The 20,420-nt window shown below is 36.8% G+C and overlaps 2 protein-coding genes across 3 annotated transcripts; one reads left to right on the top strand and one right to left on the bottom strand.

Annotated features, from left to right (window-relative positions):
- Positions 1-1,113: 1,113 nt before the first annotated feature.
- Positions 1,114-5,954, bottom strand: LOC118822045 (L-rhamnose-binding lectin CSL3-like). The gene is made up of 9 exons (XM_036590844.1): positions 5,845-5,954; positions 5,727-5,750; positions 5,531-5,605; positions 5,299-5,434; positions 4,264-4,373; positions 3,639-3,683; positions 3,316-3,436; positions 2,078-2,186; positions 1,114-1,896 (listed from the first exon to the last, which is right to left on the bottom strand). Exons 1-9 carry the CDS (start codon positions 5,873-5,875, stop codon positions 1,891-1,893), a joined length of 657 nt encoding a protein of 218 aa, XP_036446737.1. The 5' UTR covers positions 5,876-5,954; the 3' UTR covers positions 1,114-1,890.
- Positions 5,955-8,906: 2,952 nt separating this feature from the next.
- Positions 8,907-19,406, top strand: LOC118822047 (protein pitchfork-like). 2 transcript variants are annotated; one of them, XM_036590846.1, is made up of 6 exons: positions 8,907-8,925; positions 9,007-9,155; positions 10,489-10,587; positions 15,499-15,632; positions 15,851-15,968; positions 19,293-19,406. In XM_036590846.1, the coding sequence occupies exons 1-6, from the start codon at positions 8,907-8,909 to the stop codon at positions 19,359-19,361; spliced, it is 588 nt and encodes a 195-aa protein (XP_036446739.1). In that variant the 3' UTR covers positions 19,362-19,406. The 2 variants fall into 2 exon arrangements, with proteins under 2 accessions (XP_036446739.1, XP_036446740.1); XM_036590847.1 differs by lacking the exon at positions 10,489-10,587.
- The last annotated feature ends 1,014 nt before the right edge of the window (positions 19,407-20,420 follow it).

Consider the following 20,420-nt stretch of genomic DNA (forward strand, 5'->3'; position numbering starts at 1 on the left):
AATTTGTATTCAATGTTTCACATACTATGTTGCACTAAATCCAGTTAAACGGGACTAATTTTACCAACTGTATTATGAAACATGCAGTTAGTCAGTGTTCTACGAGTGCTGACGATACCCATGATAATTTCAGAAAAGTATATTGTATTGTGATATTTATCATTATCGTGATAAACTATATTGTCATATTGCCCAGCTCAATTCAAGCCATATTAGTTTGGTCTCATTCAGACAACACTTATCCAAGAGGGATCTTTCATCCCAAAAACTCTTAAGGCTTAGACTTAGTGGTGTGGGAGTTGATTTCACTTACTAATGTCGATTCATGTGTATGAATGTGCAATATAAGGTTGACTGTGATTTGCTGTAGTCAGTCAGTTTATGAGGTCTAAGGCTAATAAAAATACTTAAAAACTTCAAATGTCATTTTATGCAATTCTCAAGTATGGCATGTTGCACTAAAATACGTATCAATCATCAACTTGCTACTGGGTTAAGATTTTGTATAAGAAAGAAAAAAATACTGTCCTGGGCCTTAAACAGTACTAGACGGTCCATAAACAAATGTCTTAGAACTTTTACAAAATGTATAAAAACTGGCTTTAGGGACAAGAAGCTAAATACGAGGCTGAGGATGTTGCTGCCGTAACATTGTGTAGAAAGTTGACAAATGTGTGCCACATTGTTTTTGTGCTATACCCTAATCCTCATGTAATATTATGTTTCAGCAAACTGATGAGTGGAAGCACACAGAGAGACAGAGGATGATAGTGACTCCTCTTGGAAGCTGGTTTCAGATGGTGGCTTAGAGTGTCTGTAAAGAATCTAGCACCATTTGAAATCAGTGTTCTAGGGGTGGGACAAACATCTTTGCTGTGGAACCATGCCATAACATTTCTGTCTTTATGTATTTAGTTGGTTCAAACTAAACTTTTTATCATGTGAAACCTTTGTTGTTCCTAAAACCTGCCTGAAGCATAAACTACAAGATTGTGTCCTGTCACCAAGGCTGACCGATTTCTTTTGGTGTTCAGAGTCTTTTGGGGTTTCTAGCACCATTTGAAATCGGTTACAATGAAGGACATGTATCAGCGCTGGAAGGCAACACTTGAATCCTCTCTGCTGACCAGTCTTCAGAGGTCTCTTGCTACGTACATATTTTGAGGTTTCGATATGCTTAATATATTAAAAAGCGTCGGTGAGCAAATAATGTAACATGATTAAAGTCTGCCTTTATTATTGCAGTATACCCATCTGATGTTGTGATTGTGTAATGGTAAGTTATAGAATTTTTAGCAAATAATAGATATATAATAAGCACTTATATTGAAATATTGAGCATCAGCCGATAAAGAGCTGAGATTTGTTCTTTAAAAACTACTTATCATTTTATTGAATCATCTAACAACATCATATCACACAATGTGAGTATGTGCTGTTTTAGGCTAGATTTGTTACAGGATTGGATCAGATTTATTGTTTTTTCTTCCAACATCCAGTCTAGCATTTTCTGATGGTATCATCCCAATACTATTACCTGGTATCAGATTAATGCCATTTCTAATAACTAACTAAATAAAGAAGTGTAAGAACGAGTTGAACACTTTTATTTATCATCATCCCAATTACTATCTTACAAAGTATATTTGTTCATAATCAGACATATACATTAATTACGAAGCTTAAACTGCTAGCTTTACAGCCCCAGGCCTGAACAAGGGTATGAAAGAGTTAAACCCTTTTATTCAAATTAACTTCAGTTATCTTACAAGCTATTTTTGTTCATAATCAGACATGTATACAAAACTAAATAAACTGCTGACTTGAAAAAAAACATATTTCACATTGTCACAAGTCCAACTTCATCTTCATGATTGTGAAGGGTCTCATTTATTCCTACAAAACAAAAACAGGCCTGTCATTTGCATGTCAGTGCATTTGCATTGAGAAAGTTATTAGTGTGGCACACATGGAGGATCCATTATGCAGATGATCGCACAATAAAATACAAGCATCCAGTTTGTTTTTATGCTTAGGATTGTGTTCTGAATGTTGGTATTAAAGATTGAATACTCACAAAATAGCTACAGCTGTAGGTCACCTCCAAGTACTTGTGGACGCCATAGCATGGATCAGAGAAAACATCATTGGAGGCCCTCAGTTTACATGATTTCTTGCCATTGCATCTGGAGTCAACAAAAAACAAGGTCAAGAACAAGCGCTACAGGACATGGTCAAAATACTAGTATTGTGATTATATCAGCATCTGAAATTGTGCACCATTTTGTAGGGTCATGCTCAATAATGACTTGTTGAACTAAGCCAATTCTATTTATGGGAAAAATGAATTGGTTTTTAAAAAATTGCTACTATCGTACCCAGTGGTAAACAAAAAATGTTCCGAAGCCGTTACGTTTTGTCCGATGTATGTTTTTTCACAGACTATCACCGGATCTTCTGAATCACAAGGTTGTTGAGTAGTTAAAACAGCTGATTATTTGCAAGCTAACACTTCTGCACACTGAAAGTAAGGCTACTACTACACTTCAACATTTTTGTGAAGTTGCCAGTCTTATAGTGTAAATTTAATGCACCTTTCTTGTTAGGATACCAAATGTGTAAAGCTGGAACATATGGGTGGAGCTAGAAGTAGTGCAGACCATTGATTGGTCAAATGTAGTCATCACTTGAGTTAGATGACCACCATTTCTAAAAACACTAGCAAGTGTGTCTCATAAAACCAAATGCAGAGGAAAACAAAAAGAAAAAGGAAAATCAGAACTTGAAACTCCCCCATTGTTGCTACTATGTATTTGTATTTACTGTTAATGTGAGGTTCACATGAGACCATTTGACCACCACACAACCATCTCAGAACCCTGCCTCCTTTAGAGCTCTGTCATGTGATGGGAAATGGATGCATGTACTCGACTCGGGTACAGATTATTAAATTAGGATTAGTTACCATACTGTACCACACTAGCCATACAAAATGATGACACATCCTAAGAGGTCTGTTGCTACATACATACATTGAGATTGAAACATGCTTAATATATTAAAACAGGTTGGTGAGCCAATAATGTGACACGGTTAAATTCTGCCTTGTATTATTGAGACGAAAATGATATAATATGAATACTTTGATTCATTAAATCAGCCGTAGAAACACTCATCTGGAACTGTGATTGGTTAAGACACAGTTACGTGATGGGTTAGAAGGCTCATTTACGAATTGCAGGTTAGTGATTGTGTATGGAGATAATGAATATAATACGTAATGTAACTTTGCCTGCTTAACGACGGTTTGCATACCTGGAGCGCAAGCTGGAGGTCTGAGGGAAGTAACAGTGCGATGTAGTTGCTAGTTTATGGGGACAAGTGGTGTGATCCCGCCGCCCGTAATTGGCATGATGGATGAATATCACTCCACTCGCTTTTGTACAAAACACAATTAACAAACACTGAATCAAATCTGGGAATATGGTTCTCCTGACTTGATGAAATGTTTGGATGGCTGTAACTCATGTTCAGTGAAGACATATGTCTCCTTTATTCACAGCACTGGAGGCCGTCATTCTTTGCTTTGTTTGTCAAGGTAATAAAAAGTAATAAAATCTAAAATGACTCATACGTACCACAGCTTATTACACCCTCCTGATTTTCACAGATTACACTTCTCTCTGGTTTAATATGGAGAAAAAAACAAAACTTTTCATCGTCTGCTTCTATACGTTATTGAACAAAGGTTTCTTTCACACTGTTAAAAGTAAAGGTGCCATAAAGGGTTCTTTGGAGTGATGCCATAGAACAGGAGCAGGAACTCCGGCCCTGGTCTGGATTCCTGCACAGTTTGGTGATTTTCTTGCTCAAACACACCTGGTTCAACCCTTCAGTTTATTGCCAGGCTTTATTTGGAGTGTAAAGCAGGGAAAACACCAAACTGCGCTGGACTCTGGCCCTCAGTTCTCCACCCCTGCTAGAGAAAAAACACTCCTTAAAGAACATTTTAGTGTATGGTTCTTTTAAAAAACGATTTCACAAATGAGAATTGCAAGTGTGAAAAAACTTTTTACAGTAAGCTTCCACATAATGTAAGTTCCTAGAATCATATTTCTAAACCAAGAACCATTTAGACACCCTTATTTTAAGGAGTGTATACAAAATAACAAATAAAATCAATGTAATTGATTCAGTTGTTAGAAATATGTTATGACTGCATTGCCTGCAGATAAGCAATTTTGTTCTTAACTACTGACTTACTGTATGGAAGGCAGAAATAAGAGACATCCAGGTATTTATAAATTCCAACACAGGGATCAGAGAAGACTGAGTTTACTACAGGAACAGCACAGCTCTGCCGCCCATTACATCTAATACATAAACACAAACAACACAACTTAGCAGCAGAATAAACAGGAACACAGATTATGGCAATGTAATATATGAGCTTGCTGAATATTAGCATATTGATGTATAACAGTATAGTATAGTATAGTATGGAACACTGTGTAGCTATTATTATACGACTTAACATCAACATAAAACAGGACTACATGTTACCTTGCTGCATATTACAATACTTATATATTACAGTATAGTATAGTATAGTATAGTATAATACAATATAGTACAAAACACTGTATATCTACTATAATTTGACTAACATCAAAATAAAACAGGAGTACAGGTGATGCAAATATATTACACTTGATGCATATTACAATATTAATAGTATTTTTTAGTATAGTACAGTGTAGTATAGTATAGCATAGTATAGTATAGCTAATAAGACCTAGCATTAAATTAATACAGGACTATGTTTGGAAATATATTACACTTGATGCATATTATAATATTGTTACAGTCTATTATAGTATAGTATAGTACAGTATAGTATAGCTAATAAGACCTAGCATTAAATTAATACAGGACTATGTTTGGAAATATATTAGACTTGATGCATATTACAATATTGTTACAGTCTATTATAGTATAGTATAGTATAGTATAGTACAGTATAGTACAATGTATATCTATTATAATAAGTCCAAGCATAAAAAAGAAAACAGGACTACAGATAATGAATATATATATTATTTGGCTACATGTTTCAACATTGCTATAATATAGTATAGTATAGTATAGTATAGTACAGTATAGCATATTATAGTATAGTTCACTGTGTATCTGTAATAATAAGACCTACCATAAAAAAACAGAACTTTGTTGAATATCACCACATATATAGCATAGTATGCTGTACATCTGTTATACAACCACAGAAATGATCCTCACCTGTCTGACATGATTTTGAGAGATCTCTCTTGGTAACAGTTAACATTTGACAGCTGATGATGTGGTCTCTTTTCAGAGCAAGTCGTTTTGTCCGTGCGCCCATAATTAGCATTGAGGACTTTTATGTACCCATAATCTGTTAGAGAAGGACAGCTTAGTTTGTATTTTTGTTTTATTATCTTCATTATTTTACATCAAACTATCAAATGTGGAGAAGGCAGTAAAACATTACCACAGGAGAGATGAGTAGAGTGTCCCTCGCATGTCAGATACCTTTTTGCTGCTACAACTAAAGCTGCATGAGCACCTGCAATAGATAACATCAAAATCATCTGAAGTTCACACATGAAGGATAAATAAATATACTTTAAAATATAGGCATGAATAAATTTAGACTATTCATATAAAAAACAAGCTCTGCTCCTTACCACACAGCACCAGCAATAGCATATCTGCAAATAAGATATATGTGTCAGGTATTTCTTGCAGGGAAAATATAATCAGAAGTATCATAAAACATTTTTCAGTGCATAAGTGTTTACTTACAGGTGATCCGGCTCAATACCTGTGGCTGCATAGTGAATGAATGTGGAAATCAGGAGGAAGTGACTACTTATTTATAGAAAGACCATGGCTTTTATCAACACCCGTACAACTTGAGTGCTCTTAAAAATTAACCTTGCAATACAAAGTGTGACTCTACGTGTGAACTGACAACCTGAAATCAAACAACAAAACTTTGAGCTCACGTGTTGATGTTGTGAATTATAGTTCTACTATAAGGAACACTGTTAGGAAAATTAACTGTTCTTTCTTTTCATCCATAGTGCTAGTGCCAACTGCAGTTGAATTGTATGCTGACTAAGTGGTTTCAGTGTTATTAATGGTGCAGGACTCTCATGAGTGCAATATAAACATGTTGTGTAAATATGGATTTTAATCACTACTGGAACCATTTATCTTGGCAGTAAATGTGTTTTTGTCAGTAAAAACACTACATATCATTAAAAGAAATGCAAACAAACACAAATACAGTAAAAAGTAACAAGACTTTCTTGTTTTCAAAATAGTAGTTGACATCTTGTGTGGTTATACGAACACCTAAGTGATGGAATACTGACTGGGCCAGCAGGGCCAGTGCCCAGGGGCCTCGGGAGGCTTCAGGAGGCCTCAGACCTGAAGGCTTGAAGTGGTTTAAGTACTTGGGAACAACTGCAATCCACTGCTGATTGTCCCAACATTACATTGTTAACATTATATGTAAGAAGCAGATCTTAAATATCATCCTCCAAAAAAAAAAAGAGAGATCATTTAAATCTCAAATTATCTCGTTTATCTTTTTCTTTTTTTATACATTATGTGCAGATAACAAACAGATAACAAAAAATGAAGAACTTGTATCTGTTCTGAAACCAGTTTTCTGTTTTGGATTATCACAAGTGTTTCTTTTTGATTACGGATTTTTGGAATGTAGGAGGCCTCCAAAGATGTGGCCTCCAACCCTTAAACACAGTTTTGGTTCCCAACTGCATGATGTCCCCAGCTATCGCATGAATTTGTTCAGTGCTGTCAACAGCACTCCTGAGTTAATGCAACGAAGGACTGATTATCCAAACTAGGTACTGTATGATAATTACAAATAATATTGTGCTGCCACAAGGACAGGTTTGAAAATGGCTGAACAAACACAATGACGTGTAGTAATGTATACGTATTAACATTAACATGTATTCATCTTATTTGTGTTTCATCTACAACCCCATTTCCAAAAATATTGGGACGCTGTGCAAAACATAAATAAAAACAAAATGCAATCATGTGCAAATCATTTATACCCTATATATAATTGAAAATACTACAAAGACAACAAATCAAATGTTGAAACTTTTATTATTTTTCCAAAAATATATGCCCATTTTGAATTTGATGCCAACACGTTCCAAAAAAGTTGGGACGGGGGGTTGTTTACCACTGTGTTTCATCACCTCTTCTTTTAACAACACTCTGTAAGCGTGTGGGAACTGAAGATACCATTATTTTGATAGTGAAATGTTTACCTGTTCTTGTTTGATATAGGATTTCAGCTACTCATCAGTTCAGGGTCTCCTTTGTCATATTTTTCATTTCATAATGTGCCAAACTTTTTCAGTGGTGACAAGTCTGGACTGCAGGCAGGCCAGTTTAGCACCTGGACTCTTTAAATACAGAGCCATGTTGTTGTAATACATGCAGAATGTGGTTTGACACTGTCTTGCTGAAATAAGCAAGGCCTTCCCTAAAAAATGGCATGTCACCCATGCCATGTGCACTAATGCACCCCTATACCATCATGAATACTAACTTTTGAACTGGGCACCTATAACAAGCTGAGTGGTCTTTAGCCCGGGGGTCACAGTGTCCATGATTTCCAAAAAGAATTTCAGTTGATTCGTTGGACCACAGGATACTTTTCCACTTCCCCTCAGTCCATTTTCAATGAGCTTGGGCCCAGAGAAGGTGGCAGCATTTCTGGATCCTGTTTATATACAGTTTCTTCTTTGCGTTTTAGAGTTTGAACTTGCATTAGTGGATGCAGCAATGAACTGTTTTCACAGACAGTGGTTTTCAGAAGTGTTCCTGAGCCCATGCACTGATTTCCACCACAGAATCATGTCTGTTTTTGATGCAGTGTTACCTGAGGGCTCAAAGATCACAGCGATTTCTCCAGATTCTCTGAATCTTTTAATGATATTATGCACTGTAGATGATGAAAAGCTCTTCCCTTTTTTTGTTGAGAAACGTTGTTTTTGAATTGTTGCACTATTTGCTCATGCAGTCTTTTACAGAATGGTGAACCCCTCCCCATCTTTACTTCTGAAAGACTTAGCCTCTCTGGGATGCTCTTTTTTTACCCAATCATGTCACTGACCTGTTGCCAATTAACCACCAAGTGTTGTTTTTAGCATTACACAAATTTACCAGCCTTTTGTTGCCCTTGTCCCAACTTTTTTGGAATGTGTTGCAGGCATCAAATTCAAAATGGGCATATATTTTCCAAAAACAATAAAATTTCTCAGTTTCAACATTTGATTTGTTGTCTTTGTACTATTTTCAATCAAATATAGGATTTATATGATTGTCACGTCATTGCATTTTGTTTTAATTTACATTTTTCACAGCGTCCCAAATTTTTGAAAGTGGGATTGTTAATATTAGTGGGTTTTTGTGCCATTAAATGCTTACTAGTCAGAAAATAGCTTTTTAAATATAATTTCCTCAGGTGCCTAAACCTTTTACACAGTATGGGTCACTACAGAAATACGTCAAAAGTTGTATTGTCGAAGCGTCAGGTGCGCCAAGTCAGGTAACATCAAAACAAAGTTAAAATTCCTGTGACCTTTTATAGACACATACCTCCCCTTTACATATATTTAGATATTACATGTTTATTGGACAGAATAAACATATATCCCCAAAATAAGATAACTAGACAATTGACCATTTAGGAGGTAGCAAATAAGACTTTTTGAATGAATTACGGATCATGGTCACAGTTACTATGGTCACTAAATTGTGACAATAGTTGCCATGGTCACATGGTTTCCACCGCTACAGGTAAACAGGAAGAAATGGCGACACAGGATGCAGGTAACACCTCCTAGTGATTATTCAACATTTCCTACACATACGATGTTGTTTTTACTTAAACTCTATTGCTTTTTTGGTCAGCTAACTGTCAAGTTACGAAGGTGGCGTTTGGTAGCTGCGAGGAGCGGAAGATGTTTCCAGCGCACAGTGCGCCTAATCGCATGGGCAACGAGTTCCAGCCACTGCACGGCTCTCCGGCGCGAGGCCCTGGATGCTATGACAACCACGTGGTAAGACCTGAAGCGGTGGTTGTTGTGGTTTCCGCACCAGTTTTTCGACAGACCCCACCTCCGGCGCTAGCGCGGGGCGATTTGCTATGAACTTCCAGCCAATCCTAGCGCAATATGCAAATCTACGGACTGCTTGTGAGGTTCGGCGAGTTTGAACCATTAGCCAATTCTAGCGCGATATGCAAATCTAGAGGCTGCTTTTTGAGGTTAAACTTCTAGCCAATCCTGACGTAATATGCAAATAAACGTACTGTTTGTGTGTATTGCGTGCCAATCCTGGAGCCGAAGGCGGAATATGGGTAGGAAAAGAAACAAGGAGTGCTGAAATCACAGCCTGTTCTTATCAGCTCTTTCTGTTCCACACGAGTCTAAGGAGCGTGACCCAGGGGTTGATAAGAAACCTACTTTCCGGTAACTGACGTTTCTGGAGAGTTGTTTTCGTTGTTATGGACCATAAATAGATTCCACGGATCAATGCAACCATAACTATAGTCACGCTTACCACAATGTGTCTATTACGACGGAACTATAAACAGATACGTACAGATACAGAAGCAGATACTAGCATGTGGTACGTGGGTACATGCCTTAAATATTAAATACACAAGCCCGAGGCTTACATACCTGAATTTTATGGGGATCCACACTAGATGATCTGATATGAATGAGAATTAACATTTTTATGACATATTAATTCATAACCCTTACCTACAGAGCTTGAAAAAACAAACAAGTAAAGCTTGCCCCTTTCTTTTAAATATGTTTACAAATGAACCTATTTTTAAGCAAAATTTGTTGTTGAAAGCGCAAATGATGATTTAAGTGGATTAATGTTGCACTGTATTATTGCACCAGTTCGACCATGAGTAGCTTTTGTGATAATCTGAGTTTATTGGTGTCCTCCTATGTTAGAACGCTATAATATGAGAAGAGATTAGAGTTAAGCTACACCCTGCAAAGAACACTCACATAAATCCATTTTAGTCATATATTAGTATTGACATGACTGTGCTTTCTTCATGTTCATGTTAGACGTTTTAGTTCTGGTTTACTAACAAGAATAATTAAAATACAAAGGCTAGATTTTTTTAGTGAGACGAAAGTTTTTAAAATACATTTAAAGCATTGAAAATGCACATACATCATTATTACAATAACCCCATACTAAATAATACCATACTCTTTAAATGATGTCATATGTGAAGTGCATTTTTGCCAGACACAATTCTTTGCAAAAGCCATAAAACATGTAAGCCATAGGAAACTTGCTTATGTTTCAGATAGTTAGTCAATGAACTTGTCTACCTTCTCAAACTTATATTAATCCCAACAGGTGGGCACCATCCTTTACAACCTACAAAAAAGGCCGGAGAGTAAGAAGGGCTACAGTTTAGCAGCCCGCACTGCTCCTCGCTTCTTGCCCTCTTTCCAGGTATTGATGACTGTATATGGACTATGACTGTGATGACTTGGTTTCTCAGAAGTATTTGATGGGTTAGATGAACACTTTTTAATCATTGAAGTAGTTTGGAAAAGGGAGTTCAAGGCAAGGTGGAAACATGGAAAGGAAGATGAGACAAAAGTACAGAATGTTAGCTTCTATTTTGGGTAGTTTTTTTGTGTTCAGGAGGCTTAGGGCGTTTTTCCACTGCACGAAGTACAGGAACCCTCATCCTCAGAACACTGGAACTGTGCTTTTTCCTTTGGCCATCAGTGCAGTTCTGAAGGGTCCAGGTTTATGGTTTTTGATACCAGCAGGGCCTAATGGTAGTAGAGAGTGTTCTAACGCTTACAGCTGAAGCTTTGACTATTTAACAAAATCTTAATACAATTAAATGCTTTATAACAGTTCAAGTCATATCTAGCATGTGGAAATGGACTAGAACTTGAACCGTGAGTTCCATTGGTTCCCGTTTGGGTCAGTTTTTGTTTTTGAATGTGCAGTTTTGAACCACCCTTTTTCTTGCTGAAGTCTACTTATGACATTTGCGTGGTTTTATGTACCAAAAACAGTCATAATGAATAATTTTTACATGAACATTTTCCAACCTCTCCTTATCCCTTACAGCGTAGTTAAACAGACTGTTTTGTTACTGTGCCTTTAAGACTTATATATGTAAATGAGCTCTGTTCTGCTATATTGTGACATTCAAAACAAGCTGCTCTGAAACATTCCGTACACTTTCTATATAAATGGGTGGAGCTGAACTGCTGTAGCATAAATAGGAAGGTTTATGTAAATGTGTTACATAAACCCATTTTTCATGACAACTCAGAAACAATGAATTTAAAACAACCTGATTTTGCAGCTTAGTTTCCATATATAAACTGAATGGACTGTGGAGTGAATGGTATGTTTTGAAATCTGTGTGTACTGCATCTAACTCAATATTTTAAAAAAGTAGCTGTTTTGGACAATAATTACTGTATTAATTGTATATATTAAGCTGTTGTTGGTGTCTAGCGAAATAATTGAAGAAATCAGCCTATCAAGTGTTCCTTAGTAATGAAAAATGTTCTATATAGAACCATGAACACCCAAAGAGTGCCTGAGAGTTCTCTGCATCGTGAAAGGATTCTTGGGTTAAAAGGTTCTTTGCATCAGGAAAGGGTTCTTCAGGTTGGTGGAGAATGTGCTGAAAATGGATAGATAACCTTTTTGGAAAGCGTTCTATAAAACACCAAAAAGGGTTCTTCTACTGTTACGATGTCAAGCTTGTAACAGTAGCAGAAAACATTTTGGTGCTATACAGAACCCTTGTCAAAAAGGTGCTATGAAGAACCATTTACAGTAAATTCTCCATCAATCTGAAGAACCATTTCACAATGCAAAGAACCCTTTAATCATGCAAAGGGTTCTTTGAGTGTTCATGATTCTATATAGAACTATTTATTTACTAAAGAACCCTAGGAGAACCATCTTTTTTAGTGTGTACTGAAAATACTGCATGCTGTGTACAGTTGCTTTAAGAGATAATACAGTTTGTGATGTTTGCTGGTCATCTCTACTGGTGCTATTTGGCCTGTATCTTATTTTAACCTGGCTGGATCTCCTTCCCTCAAACCATTGTGCAATTTGTGAGAATAACATATCTTCACATCGCATTCTTTCTTTGCTGGATCCTTTATAAGCTTTTTCTAGCATTTAGAATATTAAACAGGTCTAACTCAGGTCGAACTGTTGACATCTAGGTCAGACATTTCATATATAGGTCAGAGAATACAGGACTTATTCCAAGCACTGTTTAGTAACATTTTTTTTTGTTCATACAATGATTTACTTAGCAGTGACCTAGTAAACAAAGTTGGAATAACATGGCTTCAAACTCCAGAAGTTGGTCCACGTGAACAGGTTTATAATTTGGCAAGAGAACTCTGAAGGAATAAATGCATACATGATAAAGCTTATCAATAATCTGTGCCCAAAGCATCTGGCTTCTATGAAATGCAAAAGGATTTTACTCTGGCACCCAAGTTAGTCTGAGAGGACATGCAGGGTGGAAAAGCAATTTTCCAGCGCAAATAGTTTCCATATTTGACCACTAGTGTAGTTGGGGTATAAAAAAATGTCCTGCTTGACACTCAGTATAGGCCTACATATTAAAGTACTGAGTTTTTGAGCCACTATTTTGATACTATGGTTTACAGCACATGCTGACATAGCACAGCTTCCATCTATTTCTCAACCAAATTACAGCTATTAGACTAAATGCACTTGCTCGTTTAATCTTGATACAGCTTTTCCTATACACTGCTTGCTTTGATATGGAAGAAATCAAACAGTACACAATAGGCCAAGGCAGTATACAGTAGGCTTACATATTTCAATAGGCCTTTAGAGAATTTTCATGATTGACATCTTGTTCTTTTAAGAAAAAGACAATGCTTTTATGGCCAAAGTTCTGTTTTTAAACAATTTAACAGGTCACTTCAGTGACAGGACATCTAGAATATGAAATGATCTGGGTGATCAAACCAAAGAATTTCTACATGGAGGAGTCCCACTCTGAATGCTTTCGGATTTTATCTTCCTCTAGAGGGCACTGCTGTCACAATGTAAAATAAATTAGGCCTGTTGAGCTTTTGCACACAATTATTATAAAGACATTTTAAAATCTCTGACCAGTTTTTATCAACACAAAGAAGCATAAGACATATTTCAGTACTACAGTCTTAGCTTTTTGATGCTTCTAAACCCAGTGTTTGAAATATTTTTGTTGATTCTTCAAACAAATGAATAACTCTCAGATTCAACAATCATCCTTCACCTTTGCTGTAAACGTCTACTGCTGTCTGAAAAAGAAATATTATATTTTAAAACAAACAGAAAGGCCTAAAAATTCTCTCAGGCACAGGTAACTGAAGCTAGTACAGATAGAATACTAGTTATCAAGCTAAGCATTTTCTCTTCTCAATATTTTAATATACTTTATACAAGACAAGTCTAGGTAATGCCATTTTCTACTGTGTTTTGCTTCAGAGGCACTTCAATATTTTTGAGGTGAGCAATTTTGTACCATTTCTTTAAGCCACTAGTAACCTTGCTGTTTAGGTCTATTTGACTTAAGTTCAAAAGTAAGAAATGATCACATCACTAACTTTATGTGCCAGTAGCTCATATATGTGAGCTCATATATATGAACTACAAACCACAGATAATTTACAATAAAAGGAGATATATAACAAGCCATATAATTTGACCTGTTGCCATGAGGGTTTTTTGATTAATTTTGAAAAAGGACAGTTTGAAAGTATAAATCAATTCATTACTTAATAGACTTCTGAAGTCATGTGTCAGCCCATATTAGCAACTCTGGGTCTAAGCAGGATTTCTCTATGACAAAAATAAATGGGTTTTTCCACTAAATGTCACTGAATTCTCTGAATTACAAGGCCATTATGGAGTCTAAATCCAACTATATCCATGCTAAAGGCATGCTACCACTCCTGTGCATTAACCCCTTATTACATACAAAGGCTTATTATTCAGTAACTACAGGGACTTCAGTGCAAACTGGTTGAGCTATTCTTAGGTAGAAGTGTGGAATAGAACTTTGGGCCTGGCCATTTAAGGGGTTAAAATGACGTCACATGAAAGGAAGTCTACAATTAAACATATTAAGCAATATTATACAGTAACACCAGCTAGTCCTAATGTACTCAGGGACAGATTTAGTGATTCTGGGGCCCCAAGACTGAAGCCACCAATACTAACACTAAAGCTAGTATTATGCACAGTCTGCTGAGCCTGTACAGCGCTCTCTTCTGATTGAGAAAACAAAGTTAGCTTTGAGCGTGTAACAACAAGCCTTTTGCTTTCCTCCATCTTTTTGCATTTCTTTGCTACATTTGCTTTATTAGATTTTCCTTCTCTCAACACCCAGAAAATCACATGATGAACCTTCTCTCCATAATGTATGTAATTGTTCATACTAGCTTGTCTTCATACAGTTGTCATTACATAACAACAAATATAATCTGCACCAAAATCAGTGAAAATATTGCTACATCTGCAAATATCAGCTACATTTGCTGATATCAGTATACACATTTCAGAATAGGTTATTTAACATCAACACATACAGTGAATTTTATTCGTATTTTCATAGGCCCCTTGGCTCATGAAGGCCCTTACCGACTGCCTACCTTTGCCTAGTGCAAAGACCACACCTGAATGTACTTAACTACTGCCAAAGCGACTTAACTAACAAACTTGACAAAGCCTCCTGGTTTGTTTAGGGTTTTTCACTGAAGTTTCCAGTCTTATGTCAGTTCAGTGCACAGCGGTGTTAGCTCACAGATAGCAAAATTCATATTAAGGCTCCTTAATGACCTTGTAATTCAGAGGAACCAGTGACATTCAGTGGAAAAATGTACATAAGACAAAACATCATGTTTGGAACCTTTTTGTCAACCACAGGATGCAGTGATTTTTTGAAAATCCCATTCAGTTGTGTACCTCAAATAAGTTTTTCCCAGGTGAAAAGTACATATGTGTACCTTTTCATTACCTAATGTTTTAAAACAGAAAAATAAAATAAAAAGCCTGGAGACGAGACAGGGTGTGTGGAGCCAATACAATTTAGAAAATATAAATTCAGTGGATTATGGTACAATTATGTTCCCTGACAAAAGATACTGGTACCTTTGAGGGTACCACTTCAGTGACAAGAGGGGTACCGCCCCAGTGACAATTTCATACCTTTATTTCTGAGAGTGTAGAGAATGGCAGCATAGTTCCTAATATCAAAATTTCAGTGGTGTATTGCATCCTAAATATGAAACAGTATCTCTTCAGTGATTAATATTAGAGGTTTTAACCACATACTCTGCTCTCTCCTAGACAGTCACTCCCTCGCCACAGAAATACCAGCAGGACTGGAGTGTATCAAGAGTGTGTCCTCCTGGAAGAACCCCCTTCAACTCCACCACTCAGAGGGTTACATCAAAGCCTGCTACAGCTAGCTTCAACCCTGGGTCAGTACCTATTCACAGCACATTCACTTCTTTCATCTTTAGAGAGACGCATTGTGTTTCTTTTCTTCATAAAGCACTGCTATTATGTTTACACAGTAGCTTGTTAAATAAGTAACATAGAGATATTACAGATTGTAGATATAAGAAGTCATTGCTCTGCATTGTAGTTTGTTCAAGTTGTTGTAGACATTGATTTAGACTTTGAAAAATTCTCCCAGCCCTGGGTCATATGCTCATGATTCCCCACACGATCAGAAGGTGTCCTGGCCTATGAAGTTTGGCTCACCAGACTGGTCAAGAGTGCCCCAAATGGAGAGAAAGGCACTGCGCACTGAGGTACAAGAAACATTTCATAACTCCTATTAGCATGTCATATAGTATATGTTGGTATAAGGATGGGCAATATGATGATATGTTAATGTTTTCAAGATACATAAAATTTTTTTATTGTAATTATCACAAGCAATTCCTATAATAATAATGAAAAATATTCACAGTAATAACAATACTACTTAATAATATTGTTACTAATTAGTGACAGGAGAAACAATTATGAATGCTTCGAGCCCCCAACCTCAGTATCCAACCCCTAATATGCTATGTAATTGCTATAAAAGGGTGTTATAACTGTTATTATGTATTTAAGAGTTCAACAGAACATGGCCTAAAAGCCTTGTTTTTACCTAAGATAAGGTAAGATATTACCACCCCTTCTTGCCAGTGTAATATTTGGTTGTTGTTCAAAATAACCACGTTATGAAATGTGAAACCGAAGGTATCAGTGCTTTATGCTTTATAGAGATGCATGCATACATGATAAGTCAGAGTTTCTGAAAGGGAAAACTACCCAGCTGGTCGGTACTGCATCAAAGGGGGCACTCAGGAGCTGATCCACTTGCTCTGTGCCTGACGTGACTCTGAACTGAGCCTCGCTGAAATGGGACTTGAAGAATGGCTGGATAAAACACTGTTATTATACATACTGACCAAGAGGACAGAAGGGCAGGGGCTCAAACTCCTCTTGGGGTCTGTCTGTGCATGTGGCTGACCATTAGACTGTGTGGCATCAGATGATATGCGAAACCTAAGTTTCAAAACTTGCATTCAGATCAGAGCAGTTTATTCATTTTACTCATGTGTTCTAAATTATTCTGAATGAGTATCACTAATAATAAAAATAATAATAATAATTATAATTTGTTTTTGTTTTTTTATCACCTTCTCCAAGAGCTCAAAGTGCTTTACACAGTTTACATAAATACAACCAACAGAGAGACAAATGTGAAACATCCATGATAAAAAATACAGACATAGATAAATCATCTAATAACAATATGCATCCCTAAAAACATAAATTTAATGAGAAATTTGAAAATTCAAATTGTCTCCTGCTTGGACAAGGCAACAGTTGCCATTCGTAATTTTTATGAGTGCAAAGTTTTAAAAAATTTACTGCGCATCCAGGTGTATAATGGGTATCATCTGTACATTTTGAACACTAAACAAGTGAGTGTATACTACATGGCCAAATGTATGTGGACACCCCTTCAAATTAGAGGTTTTGACTATTCTTGTCATTCCCATTGTTAGCAGGTGCAGTCAAGCACACGTAGACAAACATTGGCAGGAGAACAGGTCGTTCTAAGACCTCAGTAAGAGCTCAGTGACACTGGCGCTGTCATAAGATACCATGTTGTCAGCAAGTCAGTTCATTAAATTTATGCCCTGCTAAGTGCTGTTTTATTGGAAACATCTAAGAGCGACAATAGCTCAGCTATGAAGCATTAGGCCACACAAGCTAAAAGAAAGGGGCCGCCACACGCTGAAGCACACAGAGCATAAAAATCATTTGTGCTTGGTTGCAACACTCACTGCCAAGTTTCAAACTGCCTCTGGAAACTATGTCAGCACAATTTGAGTTAGGTTTACATTGCAGCTGCGCATGAGCCTAAGATCACCATGTGCAATGGGGACCGGAGCACTGGAAATGCATTCTCTGGAGCGCTGAATGACGCTTCACCATCTGGCAGTCTGATGGGAGATCTGGGTTTGGTGGATCCTGGGAGAAAGCTGCCTGCCCAAATTCCAGCTGTATAGTTTGGTGGAAGAGGAATGATGATCTGGTTCTGTTTTTATTGTTTGGACCCCTTAGTTCTAATGCCCCCAGGCACAAGGCAGAGTTCTGGTTTGTACAAAGCTCTAACCACAACCCCTCCAGCGCCATTGGGATGAATGGAAACACCAACTTATTATTGGAGCTGAATGCAAGCGAATCCTTCCAAAATATAAAGTCTTTCTAGAATAGTGGTGGGTGTTACAGCAGCCAAAGAGAGCCCAAAAAGGCTTATACCAATAAAAGGTTTACACCAATTGCTGTATAAAGGGTCTGTAAATTACAACAACTAATGCATTGTAACTGCACAAACTGAGGTATATGTAGCTGATTGGGTGTCAGCTTATTCATTATGGCATTATTTTTAACATTTTTTTTTCCTATTTTTACCAACCTTACATTTTTCATTTCTCACAAATGTTGAAGTAAAAAAAAAACACTTTACTGATATTTTTAAATAGAGTTATAGAATAACTGAAGTTTGGGAGGAGGAACATGCCTAAAACTCCTCCTCCTCTTTCCAATCTAACACTCTCTCACACTATAAATTCACATCCTTACCTTCTGCCTCCCTGTTCCTCAGTCCTGTGACAGTCGTCCCCACTGTGCAAAATACTCCTCGGAATTTAGGGGGTCTTATGTTGACTGGCTACTCCAGTGGTGTCTAACTGCTAACTTGCTTGCCTTAGAGGCACTGATGCCAGCTTTAGTGCCACCAAAATGTTTGGTTTAACATTTTTTGGGGAAATGCTCTTTTCTGGTTTGGTAATGCAGGCCTCACATTAACTGAGATCTTACAGATCTCCTCTAGAGTCTTAGGTTTGAGAAATGAGTAACAAATCACTCTTTCCACCAATCTCTTGTGAAATTGGGCAAGTTTTCAGACCTACCAATATAATACGTATGTTTTTCTTAGCATAATTACACTTGCATGCTAAGAAGGACCAACAGGGTGAACTTATTTGCTACAGCGCCACCCTGAAGCAGACAAGTGCTACGTAGTTAGTTAAGAATTCTAATGACAGAAGCTTGCCACTTGTAACATAGGATAAGTAATGACCTTTCCCTGAATTTATATTTGAGTGTCTATTTTTCCCTAACAAACAGCAGAACTTCATAATAAGTTTATGTTCATTATTTTCAAAATCTAAATTTTGGGGGGTCTATGAAAATTTTGAGTTACAAGGTGGGTCTGGCCTTCTAGCGACAGGCAGAAGCCGCCCAAAACTCCAGCCCGAGTCCTCAGATTTCTCTCCCCTCCCTAAGTCTGTCTTCCTTCACACTACCACTACATGTTAAAGGTGCAGTTCAAACAAACAAATTGCCTTTTAAAAATGCAGTAGTACTGTTTTGCTTGTACATTTTGTGAAGTCTGTGTTTCTAAACCTCAAAGAGAAAAAAACTAAATATTGCAATACATATTGTGTACTACAAAAATGTCTTCAGGTATTGTGATGCTACATGTTTTGATTTTTTGATTTAATTATATCTTGTAAGTGACATGAAAAGGACTGACAAATGCTTTGCTTGTGTTTATTTGAACATAGCTCCCTTGTGACAAGGAGTTCCTCAAGCAGAGAAACAGAGTGGCATATCTACGCTTGTTCTACTGTTGACCTTACTGGACAAATACATCATGTGATCTGGATTTAGGATTTGACCACATGATTAAATTGGCCACTGTCATTCCTATGTGTTTGTTGTCTGTTTTTCAAGTTTGTGATTTTATGTAGCTACTCTACATATGAATTCCCTTCAGTTGACCTCTTGTAATTTGTACACTGCATTGGGAATATTTTAGTGTGCTAATCCATCAAAGGAACACTATAGAACAAACCTGTAGAAATAGTGAAGTGATAGTTTGGTGAAATGTTTCCATGCACAAACAAGTAAACATGCCAATATGGTCTGATGAGCAGAGAATGACGGTAAGCTAAAGCCAACATACAACATTCATTTCTGCATTCTGTTGCATTTAATGCTCTTAAAAACAGTTACTGCAAATTTGATTTTTTAATTGTGTTGTTTTGTGTACTCATGTTGTTCATGACATGCAAGATTACTAACCATACAATTCACTTCAACTTCTCAGAGTAAACAATCAAGGTAAATATCTAAACAGTACTACCACACATTTCTCAAACCTTAGGGCAACTTGTCTACTTTACAAACTGAATAAAGCCAATAATAGGCAGAAATATATTCTCATATCAGCTACCTGAACAGTCCGCTTTAAGCAGCAGAACTTTTATAACAAACCAGTGCTCCAAATGTGGATGTTTTGTAGCTTAGACTGACAGTAATAATCAAATATTGACAGAAATAAAAGGTAGGTGGTGTAGCTTTTAGGATAGCAGCCAGACACTGTTCTTCCTACTGCTCAGCATAGACATGATGTATATTCATTCAAGCACCTTTATCTTACAGTGGAGATTTCATGGACAACTCACTCTCAAAAATATTTTGCTAATAATGCAGGCTAAACCATTAGTTTATCTTGCATAAGTGGATAAAGCTAAAGCACATCAATGCATCGGTTCAGCATGTACAGGGTGACAGCTGGGGAAATAAACTGGAACAGCAGTTGGTTTTGTTTTTAAAGCATAAATTAGGAAATCTTGCAAATCTTGCATTTTGTGAGAAGCTCCCCTGGTGAATCTTGCACCATTTAATCA

The sequence above is a fragment of the Colossoma macropomum genome, unplaced genomic scaffold, assembly GCF_904425465.1.
Source record: "Colossoma macropomum unplaced genomic scaffold, Colossoma_macropomum, whole genome shotgun sequence".
Lineage (NCBI taxonomy): Eukaryota > Metazoa > Chordata > Actinopteri > Characiformes > Serrasalmidae > Colossoma > Colossoma macropomum.

Coding starts and splice junctions, on each gene's coding strand:
- LOC118822045 (XM_036590844.1), bottom strand. CDS start 5,875: ATGCAGCCACAGGTATTGAGCCGGATCACCT. Junction 5,751..5,844: donor GGTATTGAGCCGGATCACCT/GTAAGTAAACAC, acceptor TCTTATTTGCAG/ATATGCTATTGCTGGTGCTG. Junction 3,684..4,263: donor TTATTTCTGCCTTCCATACA/GTAAGTCAGTAG, acceptor ATATTAAACCAG/AGAGAAGTGTAATCTGTGAA.
- LOC118822047 (XM_036590846.1), top strand. Junction 9,156..10,488: donor GATGCTATGACAACCACGTG/GTAAGACCTGAA, acceptor TAATCCCAACAG/GTGGGCACCATCCTTTACAA. Junction 10,588..15,498: donor GCTTCTTGCCCTCTTTCCAG/GTATTGATGACT, acceptor GCTCTCTCCTAG/ACAGTCACTCCCTCGCCACA.